A 22,207-nucleotide genomic window follows, 5' to 3' on the forward strand; every position below is an offset into this window, starting at 1 on the left:
AAGAGAGATAGAGAGAAAAAAAATGCAAAATGCCTGCCCCTGACAGAGGCAGAGGAGGGCGAAGGGGAAGGAAACAGGGACATTGGTGGTGGGGAAAGTGCACTGGTGAAGGGTGGTGTATATTCTAAGATTGAACCTCAAGTATGAATAATTTTGTAACAAATATGCATAAAGAAAAAATATTTTTAAAATGTTTCAGGCATTCTATCATAATTCCTTTATGATATAACATATGCCTTTAACAAAGTGCCTTTTTTTGTTTTTGTGTGTATTTTGGTTCAGTTTCTTGCAGCACACACTAAAGTGTCAATCGATTTTTTTCCCTTTCAGCGAAATCACTACTTTTCTCTGGAACACTGTCCTTGCTTTCAAAAATTGTTAAAAGGTTTTTCTCTTTTACCTGTTTCATCTCCATATTGTAAGGTTTCAAATTTTCAGCACATTTTGGTTATCAAGAGGAAACGTTTTGAAACGTTTTGCTTCCTTATTAGCAGAAATCAAAGCATTTTTCCTCGAGAAGGTTGTTCACAATCCAGAATTAACAAACGATTAGTGGATTCAAAAACTGTATTACGGGGCCGGGCGGTGGCGCTAAAGGTAAGGTGCCTGCCTTGCCTGCGCTAACCTTGGACGGACCGCAGTTCGATCCCCCGGTGTCCCATATGGTCCCCCAAGCCAGGAGCAACTTCTGAGCACATAGCCAGGAGTAACCCCTGAGCGTTACTGGGTGTGGCCCAAAAACCAAAAAAAAAAAAAAAAAAAAAAACTGTATTACATAGTGGATGTTACTTCATATCTAAATCAGCTTAAACATAAATTACAGGGGAAAGGAAATACATTTTTTATGTTAGATAAAGAAGTTATTCCATTTGAAAACAAATTATCTTTTTTTTTGCTCAAGATTTTGACAGAGAAACTTTGATTCAACTTCCAAGCCTGTTGAAACATTGCCAAGAAAATAATTCTGATATTGACGTTACCTATTTTAAAACAGCACTTTTAAGTATGAGGGAAGCTTTTGTCAAGAGGTTTCAGAATTTCAGAAACAGCAAAGTGACGTTAGCCTTTGTTAAAAAATCTGGATGCCACTGTAACAGAATTAAAATTTTCTCCCTTTAATATCAACGTTGACAACTTTGAAATGTAATCTTTGGATTTAAAAAACAAAAAACTGTGGAGCTCAAAATTTGAATGTCTTTGTGCTAATGTAGAAAGATTGGAGAAACACAAATGTGAACTTAGTTCACAGCACAAGTGGTCTGCTTTGAAAGACCTGGAGAAGGAAGATATGTTGATTTTAACACCTGGAATAGTATTCCTGACTCACGTAATCAACTAAAAATGCTAGTGTTTGCTGTTCTTTCCTTGTTTGGGTCTACATATTTATACAATCAATCATTTTCTTTTTTCTTCTTTGGTTTTTGGGCCACACCCGGCAGTGCTCAGGGGTTACTCCTGGCTGGCTGCTCAGAAATAGCTCCTGGCAGGCACGGGGACCATATGGGACACCGGGATTCGAATCAACCACCTTTGGTCCTAGATCGGCTGCTTGCAAGGCAAACGCCACTGTGCTATCTCTCTGGGCCCCAAACAATCATTTTCAAACATGAATCTTATCAAGAGTAAATTGAGAACTCGTCTCATCGATGAGAACCTGGAATCGTGCCTAAAATTAAAACAACAATATACAAACCTGACTTACTCAAACTATCCAAGGAAATGCAAGGCCAATGTTCACATTAGTGTTTGTAACTTAGTCAGTCATTGTCAGGATTAATTTTCTCTACATTGTAAGGCAAATTTTTGGAATATAATATTATTGATTAATAATATTGTTCTAAAGTTTTTGTTTTATAAGTTGTGTTATTTGTATCCTCCCAACCTATGTGGAAACTTGCATACAGAATATTCTCAATAAAAAATTATTGAAACTAAAACCAGTGTACCATCCTATGTATTTTCAATTTTAAAAATGTGGCTCTTGGGGCCAAAGAGATAGCATGGAGGTAAGGTGTTTGCCTCTCATGCAGAAGTCCGGTGGTTCAAATCCCAGCATCCCATATGGTCCCCTGAACCTGCCAGGAGCGATTTCTGAGCATAGAGGCAGGAGTAACCCCTGAGCACTGCCAAAACAAACAAAAAAAAAAAACACCCAAAAAAAAAAAAACAAAAAAAAAACAAAAAAAATGTGGCTCTCAAAATAAATTTCAATCGTGGTTTTGGTGAGATTTAGCTCAGTTGAAAAAAAAAGGTTGCTGACCACTACTCTAGACGGAATCCTTCCAGTTTTTTTTTTCAACAAAATCACATAATTTGAATCACCTTGTTCTGCTTCATGAATGGGGGGGGGGGGAATGGAGGGTACCAAGACGAAAAAGCCATATGAACATTGAGTGGAAATAAAAAATCAGACTTAAACAAAAAACCTAAAGTCAATGACAACAGAATCTATATCAAATCTACAACAAGCTATACACAGAGGGGAGCAGTTATATAAGCAGTCCAGGGGGCAAATGACAGAGATATGGGATGTATGCTGGGAACAGGGGTGGAGGGAGGACAACACTGGTGGTGAAACTGTAATCAACCATCTGCCCAAAAAGAAAAGCCCAGGCCCAGATGATTTTCCTAATGAATTTTTCAAATCTTTCAAGAGGAGCTACTACCAATCCTAGCCAAGCTCTTCCATGAAATTGAAAAAACGGGAACACTCCCAAACAACTTTTATAAAGCCAACATCACCTTGATACCAAAACCAGACAGGGACGCTGCCAAAAAAGAAAATTACAGAGCAATATCCCTGATGAATGCTGATGCAAAGATCTTCAACAAACTCCTGGCAAATAGGATCCAATGCATCATCAAGAAGATCATACACTACGACCAAGTAGGTTTTATCCCAGGAATGCAAGGATGGTTTAACATCGTAAATCTATTAACATCATACACAACATCAACAATAAGAAAATAAAAATCGGGGCCGGGCGGTGGCGCTCGAGGTAAGGTGCCTGCCTTACCTGCGCTAGCCTAGGAGACGGACCGCGGTTCGATCCCCCGGCGTCCCATATGGTCCCCCAAGCCAGGAGCGACTTCTGAGCGCATAGCCAGGAGTAACCCCTGAGCGTCACCGGGTGTGGCCCAAAAACCAAAAAAAAAAAAAAAAGAAAAGAAAAGAAAAATCACATGATCATATCAATAGATGCAGAGAAAGCATTTGATAAGGTCCAACACCCATTCTTGATCAAAACTCTCAGCAAGATGGGAATGGAAGGAACCTTTCTCAATCTAGTTGAAGCCATCTACCACAAGCCAATGGCAAATATTATCCTCAATGGAGAAAAACTAAAAGCCTTTCCTCTAAATTCTGGTACAAGACAAGGCTGTCTTCTCTCACCACTCCTCTTCAACATAGTACTGGAAGTTCTTGCTATAGCAATCAGGCAAGAAAAAGATATCAAGGAAATCCAGATAGGAAAGGAAGAAGTCAAGCTCTCATTGTTTGCAGATGACATGATACTCTACTTAGAAAACCCTAAAGACTCTACCAAAAAGCTTCTAGAAACAATAGATTCATATAGCAAGGTGCAGGCTACAAAATCAAACTACAGAAATCAATGGATTTTTTATACACCAATAATAATAGGGAAGAGATGGAAGTCAGGAAGGCAATCCCATTCACAATAGTGCCACACAAACTCAAATATCTTGGAGTCAACTTGACCAAAGATGTGAAGGACCTATACAAAGAAAACTATAAAGCCCTGCTCCAAGAAATAAGAGAGCACACACGGAAATAGAAACACATACCCTGTTCATGGTTTGGCAGGATTAACATCATTAAAATGGCAATACAACCCAAAGCATTATACAGATTTAATGAGATCCCCATAAAAATACCCATGACATTCTTCAAAGAAGTGGATCAAACACTTATGAAGTTCATCTGGAACAATAAACAACCTCGAATAGCTAAAGCACTCCTAGGGAAAAGAAAAATGGGAGGCATTACTTTCCCCAACTTTAAACTATACTACAAAGCAATAGTTATCAAAACAGCATGGTGTTGGAATAAAGACAGGCCTTCAGATCAGTGGAATAGGCTTGAGTTCTCAGAGAACGTTCCCCAGACATACAATTATCTAATTTTTGACAAAGGAGCAAGAAATCCTAAGTGGAGCAGGGAAAACCTCTTCAACAAGTGGTGCTGGCAGAACTGGTTAGCCACTTACAAAAAAGCGAACATAGACCCCTAGTGAACATCATGTACGGAGATAAAATCCAAATGGATTAAAGACCTTGATATCAGACCTGATACCATAAAGTATATAGAACAACACGTCAGTAAAACACTCCATGACATTGAGACTGCAGGCATCTTCAAGGAGAAAACTGCACTTTCCAAAGAAGAGGAATCAGAGATCAACAGATGGAAATACATTAAATTGAGAAGCTTCAGCACCTCAAAGGAAATAGTGCCCATGATACAAGAATCACCACTGGTGGGAGAAACTATTCACCCAGCACCCATCAGATAAGGGGCTAATATCCAAAATATACAGGGAACTGACAGAACTTTACAAGAAAAAACATCTAATCCCTTCAAAAAATGGGGAGAAGGGCCCGGAGAGAGCACAGTGGCATTTGCCTTGCAAGCAGCCAATCCAGGACCAAAGATGATTGGTTCGAATCCCAGTGTCCCATATGGTCCCCGTGCCTGCCAGGAGCTATTTCTGAGCAGACAGCCAGGAGTAACCCCTGAGCACCGCCGGGTGTGGCCCAAACACAAAAAAAGGGGGGGGGGGAATAAACAGACACTTTGATAAAAAAAAAAAAAAAAGAAATACAAATGGCCAAAAGGCACATGAAAAAATGCTCCTCGTCACTAATCATCAGGGAGATGCAAATCAAAACAACAATAAGATACCACTTCACACCACAGAGATTGGCGCACATCACAAAGAATGAGAACAATCAGTGCTGGTGGGGATGTGGAGAGAAAGGAACTCTTATCCACTGCTGGTGGGAATGCTGCCTAGTACAGCCTCTATGGAAAGCGATATGGAGATTCCTTCAAAATCTGGAAATTGAGCTCCCATTCGACCCAGCTATTCCACTCCTAGGGATATACCCTAAGAACACAAGAATACAATACAAAAACCCCTTCCTCACACCTATATTTATTGCAGCACTATTCACAATAGCCAGGCTCTGAAAACAACCAAGATGCCCTTCAACAGAAGAATGGCTAAAGAAACTGTGGTACATATACACAATAGAATGTTATGCAGCTGTCAGGAGAGATGAAGTCATGAAATTTTCCTATACATGGATGTACATGGAATCTATCATACTGAGTGAAATAAGTCAGAGGGAGAGAAAGATGCAGAATAGTCTCACTCATCTATGGGTTTTAAGAAAAATAAAAGTCATTTTTGTAACAATCCTCAGAGACAATGAGAGGAGGGCCTGAATGCCAGCTCACTCCATGAAGCTCACCGCAAAGAGTGGTGAGTACAGCTATAGAAATAACTACACAGAGAACTACCATAGTCAAGTGAATTAATAAGTGAACTGGAAAGTCTGTCTGGTGCACAGGTGACGGTTGGGTGGGATGGAGGGAGATTTGGGACATTGGTGGTGGGAATGTTGCACTGGTAAAGGGGGTGTTCTTTACATGACTGAAACCTAATCACAATCATTTATGTAATCAAGATGTTCATATAAAGAAGAAAAAATCTAATACTTTTTCCATTATGGTAAAAAAAAAGAGATACAGGGTTTCTCTGCCCTTGAAGTATACTGTCATGGGAATAACTACTGGCTCCATTCATGTTCTTTTACTGTCTCTCCCCTAGGTACTTTTGTGGTGGTCTGGAAACTTTCCAGTCTTTTGTGGATGATAAAATCATGCCTCTGTAGCTAGAGACCTTGGTATTTGCATGGGTCAAATGATGGAACCTAGGATGGAGTCTTTATGGTTCTAGGACTTGTGTTTCATCACTGTTGTTTTAATCAGTCTTCATTAGTTGGTGGTCTTGGCTTTTGTCCCCATCCTAGGATGAAGCCTAGGATGTTTCCAGAAGATCTGCTTGGTTGCAGTTGTCTCAGGCAGACCTCTGGAATTAGAGACCTTGGTTGTTATACAGATCATAGACCAAGGCCTAGACTAGTATCTTTTTTATTGGTTCCAGGATAAGTTCTGCCCAGTCATGGTTGTCACAGTCAATCTTCTGTAGATAACGAAGTTGGCTTTTGTACAAATCAAAGGATGACATGTCTTCTGATCATCTTATCATTAGGAGGTGAAGGAAGACAACCTGCACTTAGACCAAATTGTTGCCATTTCCTCATTGTCAGGATGTCATATCAAAACCCGCACATATTGGTGTCAGAACAGTATTAAGAATGTCCCAGAGGGAGTTTGGTTCCAGGAGCTGTTATGCTGAGTGAAATAAGTCAGAGGGAGAGAGATAGATGCAGAATAGTTTCACTCATCTATGGGTTTTAAGAAAAATAAAAGAGATTTTTACAATAATTCCAGAGACAGAAGAGAGGAGGGCTGGAAGGTCCAGCTCACAACATGAAACTCACCAAAAAGAGTGATGAGTGCACTTAGAGAAATAACTACATTGAGAACTATCATAACAATGTGAATGAATTAGGGAAGTAGAGTGTCTCGAGTACAGGTGGGGGTGAGGTGGGGAGGACTGAGAATAGGGACATTGGTGATGGAAAAATTGCACTTGTGAAGGGGGGTATTCTTTACATGACTGAAACCCAGCTACAATCATATTTGTGATCAAGGTGTTTAAATAAATATATTAATTTAAAATTTATATTAAATCCTATGAATAAAAAAAGAAAAAGAAAGAGTACTACCTGCTAGAGTATCTCAGAAGCTCAGACCTTGAAGTCAGTGTATATTTTGTAACACTTAAGCAGTGGTTGCTAGTTTGAGAAATTTGGAATGACTGGATGCCACTTAGAATTGGCATCACACAGAGCATAGCAGGGGAGAGGGAGAGGACAGAGTCTGTGAACTCCAGAAATGTAGGCAGCTGTGTAATCAAACAAAAGGACAGACACAGGGCTCTGTTCTTGTGGCAAGCCCAGAAGAGTGCACTGTGATCAATCCTTTGGTGTTAGGTTTGAGGAAGGCCCTTTGCAGTTTTCACTCCAGACTTCTTACATTTATCTATGTTGTGTATGTAAACATTTCAATGGGATTATTATGTTACTGACCCTACCCTGATCTGTGATTGTGCCCTACCCTAGGGTGTAACCTGGCATTCTGCTCCCACCCTAGGGTGGTACCTGATTCTGCCACCATTGGGTGGTACCTCATTCTGGGGTATAAAAGAAAGGTCTGTGAAAGGCTAAGGACTTTTTCCCTGGGGCCTATTCTGGGGATTGTGTTGAAATCTCTCCTTCAGTTATTATCAATGAGGTTTCCAGATTTGCAATCTTTCACCCAGTGTTGACCCTTTTTGCATTTTGGGCAAAGCCCTGGTTTTCAGGAAGTGCTTTGTCCCCGTGGGTAGCAAGGCATCGTTCCCTCAGTAACTGCAAAGGTTTGTACCGAATCTAAGTGGGGTGGGTTTTGGTGTTCCCCATAGACATTCCGACAGGCATAGAGGAAATCATTCACATCTGCCTTTTTCATTTAATGTATTCAATACTAATCTACAGGCCAAATTTGCATTATGATAAGCCAAAGATTTTACTAGGAAGTTCCTCATCTCCTCACCTTTGACTTGTAATTTCAGCGCATCTTTTTTTTTTTTTTTTTTTTTTTTGATGTTGGGTTATTTTGCGCATCTGTGGCAATAAATGAGATCTCAGTGGTGGTATGGATTTGAATGACCTGTGCAAAAAGCAGCCTAGAAAGCATCCTGATCTCAGAAAGGGGAAAAAGGATTACAGAGAGGATCCAGTTAGGGGATTGGATACCTGGGCTAGTAAAAAACATCAGAGTCTAAGTAGGTCTAAGAATTATTGTTACGAATATACCCCCTTTCTTGGCTTTCTCCTTTTTCCTTCCTTCCTCTTGCAGAGAACTAGCTGGAAATATGATGGATCTATCTCCAGAGATGAAGACTGAAGACTGAAGAGATAGCTGGTTCTTAGTGAAGTCTTGTTTGAAGCCAGTTTTGTCATAAATTCTAGGTCACATAATAGGTGAGAGGTCATAACTATTTCTTTTTCCATTTAAGGTGAGAATAAAAAGACTTCTCTCCTAATTCTTCTTGAGGGAATGAGGGGAATGGGCAGTAGGGAAAGCAAAGGACTAGGGACCCTAAGGTCTCCCAAAAGCCCTCACATCCCACAGGTAAAGTCGGAGAATTAAGATTAATATAAATACATTAATGAAGAGCTGTAAGCCAGGATTAACATGACTGGATCAAGATTGCCTAGAATCTGACTGAGACTCTGGCAGTAAGAGTTGGGGTTGTTGGAAACCCAATGTAAATTTTTGGGACTCAAATTGAGAGTGCAAGTGTCCAAAAGAACTGGCAGTTTGGCAGTAAGAACAAAGAGAAGAGACAGGGACCAAAATGTCTGGATCTCTAGAAGAGTACTATGAAGGCTGAGGGAAACCCAGAAGTCAGAGTTTGGGAATAGCAGCATGTCAGAGTTCTAGGATTTCTGTCGACTCTCCTTTTCCCTCTTCTGTCAGGCAGAGTAGAGGAAAGGAGGGATCCAGAGAATGAATTAGTCCCCAATAGCCACTTGGATAACTAAGGGTCAGATACTCACACACAGGAATGGTAGGGTAGCGAGAAATTTAGTGCTGCATTGGCCCTGGAGGGGGCTGGGAAGGGTCAGGTGGATGGGGAGGGGTGGTAGGAGTGGGTTCTGGAGTTGCATGGCGCCGTCCTTTGCGGTGGCCCCGAACACAGTGTGTATGACCACAGCCTTCCTCTTCTTCCTCCTCACTTTCTGTAGAGCTTTCACCAAAGGCCCGAGGTTTCTCATAAATACAGCAGCATTTTGATGAACGGCGTCCCATGTGTTCATTATCCACAGTGTCACTTGTCCATTCTACCTTTTTTTCTGGTTTCCGATTCTCAAGCTTGATGGTTAATCTTCTCCTGTTCTCGGGCTCGGTTGTCACGGTAACCGTTGTCTCGGTGACGGTCTCGCTCCGCCCGGGCCCAGCCTCAGCCATGGCTAAGGCTAAGGAGAAAGAAGAGGGGAGGAAGAAGGATGAATCGCCCTTTCCTTTGACGGGGTCCCCTGGAGGCTAAGGGAATCGGTAGAGGAAGCGAAGTAAACAGGATCCTCCGCCTCCTTTCTCCCCTCTTCTCCTGGGCCTCCGCTTTCCCAACCCTTGGGCAGACCCTGCTAACCCCTTCAGCGCATCTTTAAGCTTACCCACAAACTCTACAAATGGCTCATAATGGCCTTTGGTAATTTTTAAAAAGTTTCCTCTACCAATGCTGTTAGAATCAATTTTTCCCATGAAGACAATGCAATATCCCTAATTAAATTTAAGATTTCTTTAGGTAAAACCACTTGTGTCTGAATATTTGCAAATTGATTTTCTGCCATCAATAATTCATATGATAGAGTAACCCCTGCCACTTGTTTTGTTTTTTTTTTTTTTTTCGTACCATCCAGGCTATATAATTTGGCTTTTACACATTCTGAATAGAACATTTCCCATTCCTTTCACTGTTTAGATGACAGGCATATATTAGCGATTGTTTTAAAATCATACAAAGTTTAAGATGAGTTATGATTCCAAAGTTTTAGTAACTCCACACTATATGGTGATGTTGGGCCATACTCTTTACATGCTTTTCTAAACCGATTTAATTCTTCCATCTGAAGAGGTACATAGTTAGAAACATTTACCCCATGTAAAGGGGATAAGGCCAGATTAACAAAATTACCCTGAATAGAGCTCTGAGGCCGTGTGTGTGTTCATTGTCTGAATCTGCACTGTTGTGCGATTCCATTTTGTGAATAGAATCAGGCCTCACTCGTGGAGCACCAGACGTTGATCATTGTCTGAGTCACTGTTATGCAATCCACAAGAATTAGGCATCATTTGTGGAGTTAGCACTGGAGGTTGGTCATTTGTGTTAAGAATTGAATTCGAATTATTAGTCTGAGTTGTTTTTCTTCCAGGAAATATGCCTATATTTTTGATGGTGTGACTGGATTCGTCAGTCTGCACCTTGCTCTGAATTTTCGTCAGAAAGATTTCCTTATTATCCATACAGGTTTTAGCCTCACTATTTCTACACTTTCTATTTTCAAAATACCAGCCAATACCTATGCTCACGATAACAACATTAGCCAACACAGAAAGTTCACAAACTATGGCTACTACAAAAAATGCAGGAGAGATAAGCATTGGAGTATAAATTTCCATTTTAAATATAGACTACAACCATCGAATGGCAGTGATTTTCCTTAGATCCAAATGAATTAATTTAAAACAAAATGGAATTATCCAATTGAATAATAGAGAACCAATGTGTATGCAAAGAGATGGCAGAATCTACATGACCAACCACAGAAACCATCTAATAGTCAGCAGACGAAATTTCCAATAAAGCATTCACTTACAATTATTGAGGGTCCAGATTCAGCCTGTTCGGGTGCCATAATGTTCCAAGTCAGCCCTTGATGGGGTTGACTGATGGAGGGATGGAGGATGAGGCCTTTCTCTAGCTCGACCACACATCTGTTACCCTGTTCAACCAGTGGTTCTGAGGTGAATGCGGCAGGAAGAAAGCCAACAGGCAGTAAGGCTTCAGAAGAAAACAGTTCTTTATTCCGTGAAGAGGCCAAAGCCAAAAGGTCACAGAATAGGCCCTAGGAAAAAAAGCCCTTCGCATTTCACAGACTCTTGTTTTATACCCCAGAATCAGGTACCACCCAATGATGGGAGCAGAATCAGGTGCCACACTAGGATGGGAACAGAATGCCAGGTCACACCCTAGGGTAGGGTACAATCACTGATCAGGGTAGGGTCAGTAACATAATAATCCCATTGAAATGTTTACATACAGAACAACCTACATTAGCTCTCCAGGCTGGCCTTCAAGTAGGACCTCTGCTTACATTTTCTGTATTGACCTGGGAGTGAAGTTTTGTTCGTTTTGTTCCTTAGGAGAGTAGATACTCTTCCTCCATCAGTAGGAAAGTTTGTGATATTATGGAACAAGAACATGATTCATTTTTGGAAAGGATCATGTTAATGTCTCTATAGCATATTTCAAAGAGCAGACATGAATCTCAGAGGCAGCTTGAGAAGAAAAGTTCATAGCTCATCTCCTGACACACACATAAGTTCAGTAATTTTCATGTTCTCTTGCATTGATTAGTCCCTTCTGAGGTCTCTGTCATGTCTGCTTGAGACTTCCCAGTAGAGAAGAAACATCTATGGAAAGGAGACTATCAGGAGACATATAAGTCCTTCTATCTTCTGCTGTCTCATCTATTTATTTTTGTTTGGTTGCTTGGCCCAATCCAGCAATGCTTAGGGGGTTCTCCTAGGTTGCTTCGCATGAGGAATTACTTTGACTTCCTTGGGGAGCATATAGTAGGCTGTGCATTGAACCAAAGTTGGCTGTCTGCAAGAGCAACACCTTATTGTCCCCTAGTCGATGCTTTCATTACTGGGAGGTGCCATCTATTTTTGAGGAAAATTAAATGACTGTTTTGACATTTTCTACCAGAATGCAAAGCACTCCAGAACTTAGGAGCTTACCATTAATTTAGAGTTCCCAGACAATCCAATAGGAAAACTTGTAAAAACTCTTCATTTCATCTCTAAGTAAATGCTTTCTTGTTGATTCACAGTGTAAAAAGAATTTACATAAACTCTAAATAACCTGATTTTACACAGTGGTCATAGTAAAGCACAGACAAGTTCAATATTATATAGTCTCTGCTACTACAGATCCCTGATTTGTGGGGACCCATTTCTTTTCCCATGACACATGTGCTCAGAGAAGACTGACTGGGAGAGGTGTCTCTCCAGGCACTCAGTACGGCATCTGCTCTTGTGTGTACAACTTTGGACCACAATTACATATAGCTCACAGATCACACACAGCTGATTCCCTCTGTCTTGTTTTTTGACATAATTTAAATTAAAATTTAGCACTGAAACTCATTTTTAAGTTATCTGAAGAACAAAGTCAGTTTTCAGAACTGCAGAAATGTTGGAGTTTTCCCCCATTCCCCACTACTTGGCTCCTTCCCAGAACTTCCGGCCTCCCAGCTTCTTGAAGGTTCTCTTTCCTTCCTGGGAGCTGGCAGTCTCTACCAGCATGGGGTTCGGCAGGCCTCAGCCATGCCAGAGGCCTTCTTAACCAGGCCTAGTGAAGGTGCGGGACTTGGGTGACCCCAGCACCTCTCTACTGCCTTGCTCCACATCTCCTGGGCTTCTCCAGGCCACATGCCTGAGCAAGCCAGCGAGGTGAGTCCCTCGGCAGAGCTTGAAGGTTACCCTAGGCTTTACTTTTGGGTTGCACTAAAGCAGTCACTGGTAATCTCTTACCAGTCTATATTTTCAAAACCATATGGGGCGCTGAATTATGTTTTTGTGTATGCAGAATGTCCATTTTGTACTCTGCCCTTTCGCACACCCCTACAAAAGATCATTTTTCTCTTAACTCTCTCACCCCCTATCATCATTACTCCACATTTACCCTTTTTAACTTAAGTACTGTAGAATCCTAAGTCACAGACCATAGTGGTGCCCTGGAGTTAACACCTCCCCAACTATTCCAAAAGGCATAGAATGTACACATATGTCTTTTCAACAATTTATGTGTGTTTTCTTTGACGGTTATAAGTCTTGCTGAATATTTTCTTATACACTGACGATTTCCCCCCCCCTTTTTTTTCTTTACCTTTTCTTCTCTTTGTAAACTGTTCAATAGGGAATTTGGTGAAAGAGTCCTTCAGTTTAATGCTTATGTTTGAACCAATCATGGGTATTGTTTGACGTGTTCTTACGCCCCCCATATACTCCGATAACACCATGTGGCTTTATCTTGTTTGCTTAGGCACATTAAAATAGGAAAATACCATACATACAAATAAGTTTTTATCTAATAGAGATGGGAACACGCAAATCTTGTAGTGCAATGGGACCTTACATCCTGAACATTGGCATAATGACCTGGCACAGGCCTCAGAAGAATGGGCATTCTCCATTCACCGCGGATCTAGGAAAGACATCTACAAAACATCCACGGTTGTCTATAACATCACCTGGAGGCAATCCTCTACCAGGGAAGACCCTACTGCTGCTCTGACAACGACCTACTCAAAAGAGACTTCCCTTAACACTAAGAAGACTTAACAACAATGACCTGCTTACTGGACTGGGCTTTCTGTATTGCCCCTTAATTGTGAGGTGAAACTAGAGGATACTCCACACCAGCCTGACTTCAATGTAGGATGTACAGATTCCAGGATCTTTAATACAGAAACCTGATGCCAACAAGAGACTGCGTGAAAAATAAAAGTGTATTGGCACTACAGACAATGACTTGGATTGAGCAAACTAGTTTGCCTGGAGCCTAGAGTTGGTCTTATGCCAGGAAACTTCAGGGGTATGGTCTCCTTGTATTTAGACCAAGGCTTTTCCTTTCCATGTCCCCCATATTTTGGTGGGCCTATTCAAACAATATTTGCCAATCTAACACCGTTTTTACTGTACTCCTTTGACTCTAACCCTTAGAAAAAACTCAAACTTTTGATGTTAACTTAAACCAATATGCATGTGCATGAAAATATAAAAAAAAATACTATGCCTTCAATGTTTAAGGAGTCACATAAATTTCATGGCTTTAGATTGCATTGTGTACTGCTAAGAAATATTATAATGTACTACGATCTGGGGATTTGTGGACTAAGTAATTGTATATTGGTTCTGCCTTATTTTTCTTAATGTTCCTTGACTGTAAGTTCAATATTTAGGCGTCATCAAGGGGATTTCTTCTGAGAACTCTTTATGGGCGATTGTCCTTCCACTGTAACTTTACCTTGTCCTCTTTGCATCATTGTTCTCATAATTAAAATTAAAAATTAAAAAATTAAAAAATAAAAAAAGGATTCAAGAGTAACCTTTTAACACCACTGGTGTGTATGTCAAAAAAACAAAAATAAAAACAAAAAAAGGGGGGGGGAATGATGTGTTCTAGAAAAAAAAAGCATCTTACTATTGGTTATTGTAGAAAGACAAGGGACAGATGAACCTTTGCCTCAAACAAAAACAGATCCCATTCTGTGCCACAGACCCTGACTCTGCTGGAGGAAGTCAAGAGGCACCAGTGTCGCTGTCATCTCCTCAGCCACCACAGCTGTTTGTCCCTCACATTTCTCACACACTCAGAATGTGGGTTGTCACACTGTCTCTTGAACAGTAATACATAGCCGTGTCCTTAGATATCAGATTGTTCAGTACCGCGAGGGCTCTGTTGGAGGATTTGATGCAGGTAACTGCCCTGGAACTTCAATGCATAGACTGTATTACCATTACCAGGCTTTATAACTCTCACCCACTCAAAACGTTGTCCAGGTACCTGCTGCACCCAGCACATCCAATAGTTGGTGACGTTGTATCAGGATGCCTTGCAGACCTTCACTAATGTCCTACGTTTTTCACACCTCAACCCTAGACTGCACCAGCTGCATTTGAGTGCACACCTGTGACAGAGACACGAGTGGAAGGACTCCCTTGACTGGACCAGTTCCCTTCTTAGTCCAGGGACTGGGACCCTTACCTGTGGCCACTGAGAGCTGAAAGAGGATTCTCCATTTAAAGTGCATGATGAAGGCATGGCTCTCATGGTGACTGAATGGAAAGGTTTATTTATTTTGTAATGACTTTTAGTATAGATTGTTCTGTTCAATTCAATAGATTTCAATTTCCTTGCATATTTATGAAAGAGAAAATAACCTACCTAGCTCAAAAAGAAGTGACTGGCTCACTCAGGTTTCCCTCTGAAAATTTCATGGCTGATGAGAACAAGAGAGAACAAGAGAGTCTACACTGTCCTTGGACATGGTGCATTTAAATTTCCTCTCTCAGCCTTTTTAGGCACACAGGGCATTTTTTCACAGAGATTGATAGATCCCTGAATTTCTCTGGGCTGTGATATCAGAAATTTGATGTGAGATATGTTATAATCAGTGTGTTTATAATCTGACTTAATTATAAGTAAAATATCATCTACTTCTTACTTTGGATTTTTAAAGAATTAACAAATATAATATTATAGATGGTCAAGAACTTATTTTGTCATGTACATTCTACTAGAATAAAATATTGGGTGGACTGAAATGATAATAAAGCAGTAGGGCATTTGCCTTGCATGATGCCTACTGGGACAAACCCAGGTAACCCCCCAGCATCAAATATTGCCCCCAAAACTGGCAAAAGTGATTTCTAGTGCAGAGCCAGGAGGGGTCCCTAAGACCCAACGGGTGTGGCAATAAACCAAACCAAAGAAAAATTAAAATATTGGGAAACAACTCATAAGACAATGCATGAGATTCTCACTGGACACCTCTTTCAGAGGGATTTCTTTAAAAACAGGAAATTCCAGGCTTGAGCACATGCTCCCAGGTCCCTCTATCTCTATCCATACTGTCTGTTCCAGACCTGCTCTGCAATGAGAATGTGTCTGAATTCCCAGCTGTCATAATCACAGCTCCTGTACCTAAGAAATTTTGCCAGTCTATGAGAGCTATGAGCATTTGGACATCACCTCACCTAACACATTTATATTATTTATACTAAATTAACCAATAGAATAAAATATTGAAAAAAAACTCAGGAGACCATGCACAACGAGTTTCTCTTGTGCCTATTTCAGAGGGTTTCTTGAATAACAGGAAATCCCAGGAATTGAGGAAAAACTTTGCAGGCTTTTGCACCTGCTTCTGAGGAGCCTAAATGGCGGGTTCTGAGCACCCCCCTACTGTCCATGCATACCCTGCAGAAAGAACCCTGTCTGTCTTCCAACATCGTCACCCTCACAACTTCTACACCTATGAAATATTGCCAGTCTGCGAGAGCTCTGAGCAGTGATCTAATTTTGTTCACATTTATTTTACGTTATGTGTATCTAAAATGGATATAATAGTATTTCCATCAGAGAGTTTTTTCACACACCCTGGAACCTTCAACGTGTCCCAAACATTATCCCACTCTTCCCTGTGCCAACTGTAGTCTACATCTTCATTTTCCCATGAATCTCTTTCTTCTTGGCACTAAAAAATTTGTTCTCAAAGGATAATGATGCATTAAATAGGTGTCCCTTATTTTCCTTCCTCTAAGTACCATAACAGTGAAGTAATGTATACATGATCTCCTTCTGGTTAATTTTTTCTAACATACCTTCCAACTACATCTAAATTGTAGCAAACTTAAAGTTAGACTCTTTCCTTATAGCTCTGTACTTATGCATAGGATTTACATGTGCTAAATCTTAGTAAACTCATCCATTCATCTGTTGCTGAACATTTGGATTGCTTCATGTCCTGGATATTGTACAAAAACAATGACCACAGATGTGAATATTTAATTTTTCCAATTTTTATTTAGGCACCATTATTTTCAATTTTATTAACAACCAAATTTCACTACACATTATTCTAGAACCATCATTTATTTCAGGTGTCTGCTTTTACCCATCAGTAAACCATAGAGTCCTGTAATCCACATCTTGCCTCCCTGGAAAACTCAGTTATATTCGTGGAATATATTTTAAAATGAACCCTTTTTAATTCGTTCATCATGAAATGCAGATACAAATTTATTCATGATTGAAATTCAGTCCTGCAAGGTCCCAAACCAATCCCTTCACCAATGCACATTTACTGCCACCATTATTTAACCACACCATTAATCCAATATTAAAATGCAAATTTCCAATACTCCATCATTTTATTATTTCAAGATTCCAACACTGCAATAGTATAGAAATCCAGTTCTCCAATATTCTGGTATTCTAATATTCTAAAATCCCAATGTTCTTTTATTTCAATGTCCATATATTCCGTTAAGGTATTATCCCAATATATGATAATATTTTGATTTGAAATCATACATATAACTCAATTCTTTTTTTCTTTTTTTATCTTTATTTAAATACCGTGATTACAAACATGATTATAGTTGTTTGATTAGTCATGTAAAGAACACCCCCCTTCACCAGTGCAACATTCCCACCACCAATTTCCCAGATCTCCCTCAATTCTAATGTGCCAAATTTTCAACAACTTAATATTCTAAAGGTTTAAAGTTTCAGAATTCCGACATTCCAGACTTCCAATATTTCAACATCTAAATATTCCACTATGCCTAATCCAATCATTATACTTGTATATTTTATTATTTCAAAATACCAATATGCAGTGAGGGGAGTACATGAGGCATGTGTGAGGTCTATGCAAAATCGATGTGTAATAAGTGTGTGAGAGGGGTGGGAGATGTGAGCAGCTGTGCAAGAGGAACATACCTGAGGGGCTCCACTAAAATTTTGTTTTGGGGTAACACCTGGCAGCACACTGGGGTTACTCTTGGCTGCTTGAGCAAGTTCCCAATAGGTTCCCAAATAGAGAAAAATGAGTTTCATCATGAATCTGCATACTATGAACACTGCACCACAAAAAAATATATATATATATATATTGTATTTTTTTGTTTGTTTGGGAGGGGCCACACCCAGTGACGTTCAGGGTTTACTCCTGGCTATTTGCTTAGAAATTACTCCTGGCTTGGGGGACCATGTGGGACGCTAGGGATTGAACCAAAGTCCATCCTAAATCAGCCGCATGCAAGGCAAACACCCAACCTCTGCACTATCGCTCCAGCCCAAAATACCAATCTTCAACATAATTTTTGCTATAAGCATGGTAAACAAATAATTGTAAATAATAATTATAAACAATAATTCCTAAACCAATAATAGAATGCAAAAAGTGGTGAGGGTTAACATATTGTGCCAAAGAATTCATAAAATGGGCCCGGAGAGAGAGCACAGCAGCATTTGCCTTGCAAGGAGCCGATCCAGGATCAAAGGTTGTTGGTTCGAATCCCGGTGTCCCCCGCGCCTGCCAGGAGCTATTTCTGAGAAGACAGCCAGGAGTAACCCCTGAACAACGCCAGGTGTGGCCCAAAAACCAAAAAAAAAAAAAAAAGAATTCGTAAAATTAGGAAATAAATCATCCTCATTTAACGAGGGGGCATTTTGTATATCCACAATTTCTTGATGCAATATTTTCAGGTCAAAACTAATATTCTCGGGGCCAGAGAGATAGCATGAAGGTAAGACGTTTGCCTTTTATGCAGGAGGTCATTGGTTCGAATCCCGGCGTCCCATATGGTCCCCCGTGCCTGCCAGGAGCAATTTCTGAGCCTGGAGCCAGAAATCACCCCTGAGCACTGCCGGGTGTGATCCAAAAACCACACACACAAAAAAACTAATATTCTCATGATGTCATGTTTCCATACATGTCTTTTAATCTTTTCCCAAGGATTTGTAATTTCATTATACTTTTGGAAGGTAATGCAAATCCACTGATCTCGATAACATTTTTTTTTGTGGTTTTTGGGTCACACCCGGCAGTGCTCAGGGGTTATTCCTGGATCCAGGCTCAGAAATTGCTCCTAGCAGGCACAGGGGACCATATGGGACGCCGGGATTCGAACCGATGACCTCCTGCATGAAAGGCAAACGCCTTACCTCCATGCTATCTCTCCGCCCCCCCCTTTTTTTTTGTCGATAACATTTTAAACTGTTTCTAATCTTCATGTCTTCTAACCCATCTCCCATAACATGCACAATGTCCCATAAGACATTGTTTTTCTTCTAATGTCCTATCTATATCCTCTTGACATCTTAATGCTTTAATAACTGTTTTTTTTAATTTTTGGATCACACCTGGCAGTGCTCACGGGTTATTCCTGGCTCTACACTCAGAAATTACTCCTGGCAGGCTCAGGGAACCATATGGGATGCCAGGATTCGAACCACCGTCCTTCTGCATGCAAGGCAAATGCTATACATGCTATCTCTTTGGCCCCCACTTTAGTAACGTTTTTACTCAGATTATTTACTGCATTAGCACTATATACTTGTCATCTGAGAGCTATAACAGCTGTTATATCTGTACCAGTAAAAGTAACCAAGGCAGTAAGATCAGCTATTAATATTCCAAGAAATCATTTTTCCTATTCAAGGCAGCAGTCACTGTTAGCCACAATTCTATTCATCCTTCCAATTCCTAGTTCATCCTTCCAAGGGCCAATAATATTTGTGGGCACAATAAAAGAAGCTGGTTGATGCACTGTTGTTTTAATTTAAAATATAAAATCTGAAGCCCTAGCGTTGGGGGTGAGGCCTCCCTCAGCATGGCACAGCACCTGTAGTCTCTTCAGTAGACAGATCTAAAGACACCGAATAATGGCATTGAAATAATCACAGCAGTCAATTAAAGTTTCATTGACATCATCTTGGTTTATTCTATGAACCTAACCACCATGTGCAGACTGTGTGCCATGTCTGTCTAAGTAATATCTCTCTTTCAAGAGCTCTCTCTGTCTCTCTCCCACTTGCTCTCTATACTTCCTTCTTTTTCCCCTCCCCCAGACAGCACCTTTTCTTCTTAATTCCAAACCTCAGACCCCTCCAGTGTGAGGGTGGATCTGACCATCCAGGTGATATTAATATTTCAATAGAAATGTTAGGGCATTGGGGAATGGGGTACTTCACATTTTTTTTATTATTGGGATAAACAAAGTCCACCCTCGGGGGAGGGAAAAAGCCAGATGAGGATGCAATTAGGATCCCTCTCCCTCTCTGGGGATTGTGAAACATACAACCCACCATAGCAAAGCTTTGTAATCAAGAGGGGCTCACTTCAGCACAGATGTGAAGATAATCTTGCAAATCAGCCTATTAGCTATAGGGGCAGAGGGCGACCTGACATTACTGCTTGCTGTTTCACCATAATTTCTCCAGCTTGGTGGTCACTGATCATTCTAACCACCGCTGTTAAAAGCCTATCCACAAAATTTGCAAAGGGTTCTTCAAATCCTTGTCTCAATTTTGATAGTTCCTCCTTTCTATTGCTTTCTGTTGGGAGTCACTATCAGGCCTTGGGAGCAGCAATTCTAATCTGTGCATAGATACCTGGAGTGAAATCTAGCTGATTCAAGGTGTCAGTGTTGAGTTCCTCCCCAGTAAGCATATCCTCAGGAACTGGGATATTTTGAGCTCTATTCATTCTAGCAGTCTCTGCAAAAATCATAAAAATCAGCTTTCCATAACAAATCTGCTCAAATAGGGCACCCCTCACTAACTGCTTCCAGTCATTAATACAAAAGATCTCTGCTATGCTTTACATTATGGAAAGGGTACATGAGGCTGTAGGGCTTTACTGGGAACAAGCCAGTTTTAGCTCCTAGATCTCTTTTAAGGTCAAAGACTCATGAATCTCATTTCCTGCTTGTTAATTCTGACTGGAAACATGGAGAAGCCAAAAACGCTCCTCTTGCTCTTTGGCTTTCACAATAGCCTTTTAAAAGGAGGAAAGACATAATATTTATCTAAAACCAATGGCAGGGTTGTTGTAGGAAGGGATAACATTAAGCTGGATAGGCCAAGTTAACACTAATAATTCTAATTTTTTCAACTGTTTACCCAAAATGAATATAATTCCCCTTCTTTGAAACATGTCCCATACAGTGTCTCTGGAGACAGAGAAGCAGTCATTTCCTCCTGTGATGTTATTTCAGGATCTTTATTTAAATGTAAAACTGGTCTCTTGCTCAGAGGCAGGCAGAAAAGGTTGTTACTTCAGAGGTGACCACTTTCCGGGCTGGCCACTTAGAAAGCCTGCCAGTATCTCCCGAGTCACTGTCATCCTTTTTGGGATTACGGGATTTGTCTGTTTCTACCTCAATCTGTTACTCATTGTTATTCATTGGATGAAATTATCTTTGAATATAGAGCCTGCGATAGGTGTGGAAAAGGGATGTTCCCACCTTCAAGGTGTGACATTTTTCCCTAAAATAAAATAGTATCATCTATAACAGTGACCCATCTGGAACCAATATGAAGCTACCTTTCTAATGGGTTTTGCCATTGTGGGTTTGTGAGTTTAACTCTTTGGTTAGGAGATAGGACTAGGAATATGGAACATACAGACGTTATAACGTGTTTGATGGAAATATGTATGTTGGGTGTTTTACTATGTTAAAGTATAAAATTCATAGGATAAAGAAAATACAGGTGGAAAACTGACCTGTCACAAAAGATGTCTGTACTTCTAAAATTCTCCGATTTTTCTCAGAAGTTATAGAAGATGGTTTCAGTTTTGTTCTGAAAATCAGAAAAATCTTAATTTTCAGATTTTCCCTGCCATAACACATGGTCAAAATTTGAATCCCATAGCTGGTCCTACACCGGGCCAGAGGACACTTCAGCTCAACAGCCAGCATGGGTCAGACAGAAGTGATGGAAAATATAAAAGAGTTTCCAAATATTTTTTTTGGCTTTTTGGGCAATACCCATTTGATGCTCAGAGGTTACTCCTGGCTAAGCACTCAGAAATTGTCCCTGACTTGGGGGGACCATATGGGATGCCAGGGGATCGAACCATGGTCCTTCCTTGGCTAGCGCTTGCAAAGCAGACACCTTACCTCTAGCACCACCTCACCAGCCCCTGCTTCCAAATATTTTGCTTGAAGTTTTGATCTTATACAAGTAACTAATGTGGCCCAATCAGCTGAGGTTAAGGGTAGATCTGAAAGTTTATCACCAAAACTCCTTCTACCACAAACTTCTAGGGAGGGCAGTACAGACACCATACCTCCACCATAAACATCTAGGGGTACACTACAGATCCTATTTCTACCACAAACACTTATAAGAAGTGTGGTACAGATCCTAGACCCTCCCAAAGACCTCCACCTGGTGTGTGGCAGACCCACTATTTCACACAAAATGAAGTCATAAGAGATTGCCATTATACAGATTTGGAAGTAAATTATCCTCACCAGGAAAACAATTTGCCAAAACAAACAGTTCTTAGACAGGTTAGAATTAATGCAAGTTCAGAAACAAAGGAATCAATCCATCAGAAAAATATCCGACCACGGAGGCCAGTTCTTAAATGAATTGGTAATGAGACAGACTCAGGAACAAAGTTCCCCGACCAAGAG

At 40.5% G+C, this 22,207-nt stretch overlaps 2 protein-coding genes across 2 annotated transcripts in view; both read right to left on the minus strand.

Annotated features, from left to right (window-relative positions):
• LOC126010906 (histone-lysine N-methyltransferase PRDM9-like) overlaps positions 1-22,207 on the minus strand; it is a 100,649-nt gene that overhangs the window by 56,724 nt on the left and 21,718 nt on the right. The gene's annotated exons all lie outside the window — the stretch shown is intronic.
• Positions 8,221-9,347, minus strand: LOC126010929 (E3 ubiquitin-protein ligase PPP1R11). The gene has a single exon (XM_049774536.1). It carries the CDS (start codon positions 9,167-9,169, stop codon positions 8,786-8,788), a length of 384 nt encoding a protein of 127 aa, XP_049630493.1. The 5' UTR covers positions 9,170-9,347; the 3' UTR covers positions 8,221-8,785.

This window comes from Suncus etruscus, chromosome 6 (genome assembly GCF_024139225.1).
Source record: "Suncus etruscus isolate mSunEtr1 chromosome 6, mSunEtr1.pri.cur, whole genome shotgun sequence".
NCBI lineage: Eukaryota > Metazoa > Chordata > Mammalia > Eulipotyphla > Soricidae > Suncus > Suncus etruscus.